Here is an 8,994-nt window from a genome sequence, read left to right as displayed (position 1 = left end):
GGCTGTCTGGTTGAGCCTGGATGTGGTTCCTGATGGGGTTTTCATAAGGCTAAGGATGCTGTTAGGATTGGGATTAGTGTTGACACCCGTAGCTACTGGTGAGCACTGGCAGGAGACAGGAGAGGCTGGAAGAATCAAGTGGTTCTGCCTAAACCTGGTGATGTTAATGATACACTTTTCCAAGTCTGCTAAAGCCATCTGGGCAGACAGGGTTATGATTAAACAGGCTCTGCAAGGGTCAGAGAGCTACATTTATGGTAGTTAGAAATATTATTTGTTTGATTAAGTGGGTTAAGGTTAATAAGAATAGCTCTTTCACATTGGTCCAGTGACTTAAGCATTCTGAAAATAGTTGTGGGTTGCTAACTATACTTTCTTTAAGCAGATAATTGATTTTTATAATTCCCCTTTTTACATATCTTAGGAGTGTTCTGCGGGCTGTGTGTGTCCTGAGGACTTCATGTTTGGGAACATAAGAAGGAGTCATAATGGAATAAGTATTCTAGTTTTTGTGTGGTTTAGCTATGCATGTCTCTGTATATTTTAGAATTTTATCTATGATTTTGTGTTTCTGGAAGAAACATTCAGGCTTAATTCCTGACACTTCAAAACATTGCACTGATTTATGTGTTTTGTGTGTGTCTATCAATCCACACTACTCTGTGTGCACACTACTGTGTATTATAATGTGTGTGGGTTTATGCACATTATAATATCTGTGTAGTGACACGCACACACAATTAATATGTTTCATAGACTACTAAAACTATATTCTTTACAAACTACTAAAAAAACCCCAGACCATGACATGACAAAGGAATTAATTTATCTTAAAACCTTTTTGGTTTTTTTCTGCATTGCAAAAGAGTATTTATTTAAGCAAGTATAGTCTTTCAAACATACAAGATGGTACACTTTCATTAATTGATTTAAGGTTTTAGCAACAGAGAAAAAGTAACACTTCTGGTAAAACAACCAACACATCCCAAGAAACTGTGATCTGGTTCAACACCATTTCATAGGACTTCCAGATAAAACAATTCTTTTTTTTTTTTTTTGCCTTTTAGAATTTGTTCTACAAACTTGAATTAAAACATTTGGCGATGAGGTAGAGAGATGTCATGGGTTTTCCCTTATATTCCAGTTTAAAATATTTTTTTCATTTTCTTTTAAAATGTGACTTTGTCAAAAATCATGGTAGCTGCTGCCTTCAGATGACAATATTCCATAAAGAATGAGTATGAGATATTTTGGTAGTTAGATTTTTGCTTTTGACTGTAGAACTTTCTGACAGCTTGTCTTGCTGAGAAATCTAAGTTATAGCTTAAGTTAAACCTCCTGTAATTTTCTCACACATTGCTTTTTCAAAAGGAATAAAATAAAGATTTTATGTTGAATTTGACCTTGCTGTGTTTGATGACATAAATGAGGGCACAGGCTAAGCCTGACTGTGAAATTGGGACCTTCTAAAGAATTCGGATTTGACTGTGGGCACAGCAATGCAGTTTATTCACAGCCTCATTGCTCTTTTGAATCTGATGCTTTGATATGATGATTTGATACCAGTAAAATGGTCGAATGTATTTTAAAATAAAGAAAGCAATTGAGGTTGAGAGATAAAATAGTTCCAATTGGAAAGTTTTCATGTTTCACAAACTGCATTTGTGCCACAGACTGAGGTTGGAATATTTCTAATAACCCATAAATATGACTGTGTAGGTATCAGAAGAAGGTAAGTCAGAGGAATAAACCTTCCTCCTCAGTAAAGATTTGGACCATCTGAGATAAGTCAACATATGCAGAAAATTAAATCTGATTTAATAATTATGAAATTAACAGAAAATTTTATTTTTAAAAATCTGAAGGTTACTACTTTATTCAGTTCAAGAAGTAAGAAGGATAACAGAGTGCAAGGATATCATCGTGGAGAGAAAACCCCTTAGAGAGCAAGCTTTGAATTAAATCACTACAGATGCTGACCTAGGGATTGAGGAAAATCAGTGTTTCTGGTTTGTACAGCATTTACGGAGATACAAGCAGATGCAGAGGTGAGGAGTGAAAAGCACCAGAATTCCTGTATGCATTGGCTTTATTCCTCCTGGGCTAACTGAGGTCAGTGACAAAGTTCCTACTGACCATAAAGTTGTACAATCAGGCGCAACTGCTCACGTTGTTGTTTGGTTTTTATTCATGAAGAAAACAAAGACTTATGAAACTGGAAAACCAAAAATTTCCTTGAGGTAATTGTGAGCTTGAAGTTTAACAGCATTGGAATGTGACTGCAGCTGCAGTATTGGCCATTTTCCTTTACACAGGAGACTGATGAAATTCTCTGTACAAAAAGTTATCTGACCTGTCTCTATTTGAACTTGAAACAGAGCATGGCCTTTATTGTACTAGTAGTGCTGTTTATAATATTAGGAGTAACAAAAAAGGGATAGAAAACTTCTTTTTACAGATATATGTGCATTGCTAAGACTGGCAGTGTTCCTTTTGGCCTGATTTTGTCTCTTCCGGACAGGCATGCGCGGAATGGGCTGTTAACTTTTTCATGTTGGGCCCCTTCTAGTCTACTTAACATGGAAGACATGCAAGGTAGGTGATAGTGTTAAACAAGTTATTTTGAGCACAGCTCCCAGATATTTATCACTGAATGTAAGCCAGAAGATACAGTAGCTGTTCTGCAGGAGAAACAGCATTTTTTCTAATAGATGTTGTCTGAGGCTTGAAGTTTAGGATTTTTTTGATTGTCAAAATTCCTTTGTTTGTATTAGTGATTTGAAATATTTCTTCATCAAATAAAATAAGTTAGGTGGAATATGCAATCATGGATCAATAAACCCAGAAAGAGAATCGTAGTACTGGATGTCATTTGCTCTCTACTCTCCATGAATTACTGAGACTGTAATCTCCTCAGGGCAGTCACTGTCTGCTATGTTGTGTTTGGGCAATGCCTAGCAGAATGTGCCTCTGCTTTTTCTTGCCTTCTAAGTGCTGTCTCAATACAAAATAAGTAACATCATTATGATTCCATTGTATTTCTTTCTAGTAATCAGTCCTGTCATAATTCAAAAAATAACACTGCCAAGACTCTGAGCTATAATATCAGAACCGACAGCAGCAATTAGCACTATTCTTTATTCTGAAAGGTAGTCCCCTGATAAAAGTAGAATTTAAGACCTTTGAAAGACCAACTGCAATTTATAATTTATGTGGCTCTGTGGCAGGTAGTGCAGTATTTGAATAAAGTAATGTCTAACATCTATATCACTTATGTGAGTTAAATGAGTTGTGGGTATTAGCAGACCAGGTAATGAACCATAAGTTCTACTAATACTCAAGTTTGGAAGGTTACAGTGGAAGCCTGGACACAGCCGTATTTAAATTTAGCCTATTAGCTCAAAATAGATCATGACCACAAACTGAATTTTATATGCATGAATATGCCTCCATAATTATAGAAGTAAGAGCAGCAATAATTGCAATACATAATATGTAATCACTATAAAATAGGGGAACATTTCTTTGTTAAAGTAGACCTGTTGGTACTGTGGTGAGAAAATTCATGGGAGACTGAATGGAAATCAAGGCTCAAATATTTGTAGGCATTCAAAATTTGACTCCCAAGTTTTAAGATTAGTCTGCACACCATATTCCCATTACTTGTTCCTGTGCTTGTGATTTTTGTAATCAACCTCATAAATGCATAAAGCAGCAGTATATAGCATTTTAAATATTAAAAGTACTGTAGAGGCATTACTGCTAATTTTGTCCATTTTATCCCCCCACAAAAAGAGTAATTTCTTACTCCTCACTGTCTTTTCCCCCCTTCAGCGAAGTGTTATGTTCAGTGATGAATACTGAGAATTCACAGGGCCTCTAAAGTTAGATGCCTGACTAACTCCTGCTTCAGATTTGATGAGATCTTTCTCTGCCTGTCCTAAAACTGTGCTTGGACGGACTGGAGAGTGGAATGTTATAAAGCAGAGCTGTAAGTGCCAGAGACAGGAGGGCAAGACTCACATCTGAACACGTAGGAAACAAGGTCTGAGAGATTAGGGGGCAACATGTTTTACCTACACATCCTCCTGTGTTTGGGGTGAATCAGCTGATTCCCTTGGCAGGAAGACTGAAGAACAGGGCAAGACTGATGGAGGGGTTGGATTCACTTGGGTTTCTTTGCAACCCTAATGAGCATGACATCTCTCAATATCTGTCCTAGGTGAACTCTCCAAGATACCATGTTCTAATAGTAACAGCACTTGTATGCATGCTTGCCTTCAAGGCCTGAAATGCGATACAGCTGCTCTCAAATTTCCAGGCACTAGTGCTTCAACAGTCAGCCTCTTCCAAGTTAAAATGAGGACAATTAACAGGATTTCAGTATGCAAACAGCATCTTGTATATACATACAGCTTGCCTGAACAACGGTATGTCATACTTCTCTGCAGTGTGACTCTGTAGGTGCTGCAAACTGCTTGTGCCTGAGGTAGCATTGCCATGATGCATTGCCATGATGCATTGCCATGGCCTGAACAGTCCATCCTTACTCCATCTGCTGCTGCTTGTGTGAGGATGAGGAAGGGAATGGCAGCCCATATAAATAGCCCAAATCCAAAGCAGACATTGTCCCACCAACACATCTGCCTCAGCTCTGCCAGGAAAAGGTCAGAAAGCTTCATTCTCTGAGATCCACAGATGCTTTGGCTTGTGTTTCTGGTCCTGCCCTGTCCTCAAGCCACATTTTCAGGAGTTTCTCTTTACACTTCCTTTGTTAGGGAAGCTGCTGGGAAGAAAAGCAGGTTAATCAGAAGCCAGGAATGGGAGATGGATGTTAGGATGCCTTTGGCAGTGGGGAAGAGGAGTTCTCTGTCTAGGATGGGTTGTGGGTTATGGGATGACGTAGAGAGAAAACATGTCAGAAGAGGGACAGGATAAAGGAAGGGGAGAAATGAAAAATCCCTGATCCTTGTGGTTCCTTTCAAAGTGTCTTTCAGACACAAGACCTAAGCTTCCATTTTCTTCATGGACAGCTTGCTCCCAGACCTTCTCCTTTACACCTGCTTAGTACTCTTTTGATTTCTCCCAGCCTTTCCTCTCCCCCAGCCCCCCATCCCATCTTTTCCACCCCTGAAAAATACAATCCTTTTTCTGCCTCGGGACAGCAACATTCCATTTTACTTTCACGGCTGTGTATCTTTGAGTCTTCTGCGCTGTAAGGCAGTCTAATAGTGTGGAATCAACATGTTGTTTCTGTGCGTGATAGGAAATTATTATAATCTTACTGAAAGTAACTACTTTACTTACCTTTAATGCTGAGCAAGTTCTAAATAGGCATCTTGAAAAAATGGTGCTGCACAGAGATGCCCATTGCACCAAAATTCTTTAAACCAGACTTCAGGTAAATACAATACTAGCAAGAGGGCTTTTCCTGTTTGCTCAACAAGTCTTTGCTGAGCAATAAATATATTTCTATCACAGTGTGGCTGGAAAATAATCCTGTAATGAAATGCACTCACGTATTTTCAATTACTTGTTCAAAGGGAAGTACTTGATAAAAGGAGCAGTGTTAAGTGTGATCTGAAAGGAAGCTCTTCCCACTGCCTAGCTAGAGGACCATACGCCAAGGTAAAATATTTCATTATCAGGTATAAAGTATCAGCTGTTGGTAGGTTACATTATAGTAATGAACCATCTTGAAACTACAGATCAATCTTTCTTTGATTCCTGTGCTGTGTTTTAATGCACAGTGAGCTGTTTTGTCTGCGCTATTCCGTTTGGTTTAATTGTCCACAGTGTTGTTAAGTACCTAAGAGAGCAAAGGGGGTTTGGCTGGATCTGGAAAGAGTGCCCTAAGCAATTAAATGCAAAACTTCTAATCTATCCTTATGTTTTAAATGTTGCTATTTTCTATGAAAATATTAATCCAGGTGTTATTATCAAAATCTGAAATTATTTAGAACAGTTTTTGTTGATCATCAAGCAGATGTGCAATGTAGCTAAAATGTATAGAATACAATACGAAAGAGTTAATTCTCTTTAAAACCATTCGTTAAGGCTGACAGCAGAGATCTTATTTATACACATGCCCACTATCACATCCAGTGTCTTAAGTAACTGGTATATTGTTCTTAGTGGGCTAAGTTAAAAGACCATAATAAGTCAGGATGCTGTTTCCAGGATGCTATAAGCATCAGGACAGATTTTACACAAAGCGTAACTAATTAATTGTTTTTATGTCCCTCATGAGGAGATTAATTTTCTGGTACTCACTACAGAATAAAACCATGAGCATCCATGAGCAGCTCTAATTATTATTATCTCTTATTCTACAGTTAAAGAAAACAGGTATTCAAAAGCCAGCAGGACGTGGTTGTGGCCAACCTCGTCTAGATGACTCTGCTTGACTAGAGTTGGTTGGACCAACTCAGATGACCTTTAGAATTCCCTTCAATCTCAATAATTTTGTGATTTCTAAGCCAGAGTTTATGAAGCCTTTACATAAATGGAATTCCAAGACAAGTGTTTGATATGCTTGGACACTAACCGACAAATGTTTCATGGCATTTCCAAACTCCTGAGTGAAGATGTAAATCTTCCCTGTGCAATCCCATGACAGTAACCCACTTCCTTTGCATACTTTAATAGACAGACAGTGTCTTTACATGCCTCTCTATAGAAAAAAAAAAAAAAAAAAAATCAAGACTGTGCCTTACACCTACAGAACTACAAGGCTTGCATGTTGCTAAAGAACTAAATTGTCTGCCCATTACAGCTGAAAAAAACCTGCCTCACCACTGTTTTTATTAATTTTGATTAAAATTTGCTATTAAAAATAGAGGAATAAAGTTTTTTATTATCTTAAATGAGTTTTCATTAGAACTTTGATCCAGCAAAAATCCAGTCTAATGGAACTTCTTAAGTTACTTACTCCTATGAATTACAGCACTACATACACCTTTGGGAATTGATGACCCAGTATGAGGTATCTGAAGCATATGCTAAAAATGAGATAGTGGATAAGGACAAAGTGTGTGAGCGCTGAAAACACAAGGGTTAGTTTCAGTCTTCCATTTACAGCTGTCAGTTTAAGGATAATTTTGATCCCTCCATGGAAATTGTCCGTTTACCCCCAACGATATACCTCCCTCCAAATCAACCTGGCACTCATGAGCTCGCTACTTTGCAAGCTTGCTAGAAAAAATATTCTTGAAAAAGAGCTTTTTATTACTCATTCCTTCATCCTACTGCTAGGTCAGCAGCCCAGTCAGGCCTTCTTTTTTGTTTCTGGTTTTGTTAGTGCCACCTTTTTTTTGTTTTTTTTATACACAGACACACTAATAATTGTATTGTGGATGTCTCGGGTTTAAAGAGAGATACTGTTGTGATTTAGTCTAATGGCTATAATTTATCATCTGTTGTCTGTTCTGTGAAAGATGTTGCAGAATTGCTTGTGTTTAAAGAAGGTTCTTTTAATAAACTTGGTGTCACTTGAACACTTACAAGAAGAGGTAATATAGTTCTCTGAGCTAGACTGAGATTCTGTTTACTGCAATTATTATAGTGACCTATCCCCTTTAATTTCTTAGAAGTTGTTTTGGAAATCCTCCAGTATGTGAAGGGCCAGAATGCAGCAAGTATTTTCACCTTGCGTGTTTTTCTACCTGTTCTAGTGAAATACTAAACATCAATGTGCAGCTTAAGCCTCCAATGCTGTTGAGAGCTCAGACTAATCTTTCAGAGTAGGTTTGCTTTTGATGGTCTGAGGACATTCACAGTCATAACTCATTTGTGTTTTCTCCTGTGGTAGTGTGATGGCTCTGCAGGGAAAAAAGGACTGCACACAGTTTTTCATTAACCCTGATTTTGGTAAAGAACTCTCTCTGGGACAGCACAGACACAGAAATGGGAGCACAGGAGAATCCATATCCAGTTTGTTAACCTGGTAGTAAAGCTTACAAATTACTCCTGGCCATGTAGTTTGGACAGCTATTACTTGAATGCATGTTTTGTCTGCATGGAACTACAGCATTGCTTAATTGGTATTTTCCCTTTGGATACTCAGTTGAACAGTTCATTTTTTCACAGTTAATCTTTAATTCACAGCCACTCCAAAATGTGCTCAGTACATTGAATATGCTGATTAGTACACGTTGAGGATAGGATAATAAATTGAGAGGTCATTTGTGCAGTGAACTTTGATCAGGGATCTCTGTAATTTTCAGGTCTCTGAGCTCAGACACCGAAGGGCAGCAGCTCTGTACGGACAGTGCACAGAATGGGTACCATGGGTTGACCTCTGGGCCAAACTTGTCCCCATCTTTTCACTCACTCCCCCACCTCAGCAGGGCAGTTCAGAAAGTGTTTACCTGAAAGACAGGTGGGTGGCTGGAGAGCTGGTTAGGTATTTTCAGTAACAGGGCATAAGACATGCTCAGGGTTCTTTGTTGGTTGATTACAGTACCCAGCTGGCAAGAAATTGCATTATGTGCATTGAGTGCTTTCTGCCATTTAACACTGGATCTTATGTATGTTGACATGAACCCCTAAGAAAGAATGTTACACCTCTAGCAACTCTATGTTTAAAGAAGGACTGTTAGAGTAAGTAGAGAAATTACATATTTATGTCACCAGGCATACAAAGAAGATGATTAATTTTGACTGTTGTAAATATCTTTGAGGTTAATTAGCAAAGAAAAAGGAACTCTTTTAATTAGAGAAAGTATTAGTTGTCCCTTCTTTTGATCCTGGGTTCAAGAGGCTGACCATGAGTGAGTTTACCACATCACTGCAGTTGGGAACATCTTTTTAATTGAAAGTTGTATCTCAATCTGAAATGTAACCCTTACAGCATAAGTGTTGCTACCAGAGACTCATCTTAGTTATCTTTCTCATTTTCTTCTCTTTTTGCTTTCAAATTCCTGAGAAGAAGACATCTAAACAAAGAGCATTGATTGCTGTTTTAGTGTGAGCTATCCACAGCAGAAGGCTGGT

General features: G+C 38.1%; 1 protein-coding gene across 2 annotated transcripts in view; it reads right to left on the bottom strand.

Moving 5' to 3' along the window:
* Positions 1-1,040: 1,040 nt before the first annotated feature.
* Positions 1,041-8,994, bottom strand: part of IL15 (interleukin 15) — a 49,949-nt gene continuing 41,995 nt past the window's right edge. The window contains exon 8 of one of the 2 annotated variants that reach the window (XM_085057492.1): positions 1,041-4,786. In XM_085057492.1, the coding sequence (XP_084913618.1) occupies positions 4,775-4,786 (12 nt within the window). In that variant the 3' untranslated portion in view covers positions 1,041-4,774. The remainder of the gene's footprint in view (positions 4,787-8,994) is intronic. The other variant, XM_085057493.1, reaches the window with a different exon arrangement.

This window comes from Lichenostomus cassidix, chromosome 4 (genome assembly GCF_008360975.1).
Source record: "Lichenostomus cassidix isolate B80296 chromosome 4, HeHo_3.0, whole genome shotgun sequence".
Lineage (NCBI taxonomy): Eukaryota > Metazoa > Chordata > Aves > Passeriformes > Meliphagidae > Lichenostomus > Lichenostomus cassidix.
Note: the sequence above shows the minus strand (reverse complement) of the source record. Positions and strands in the feature narration are given on the sequence as shown.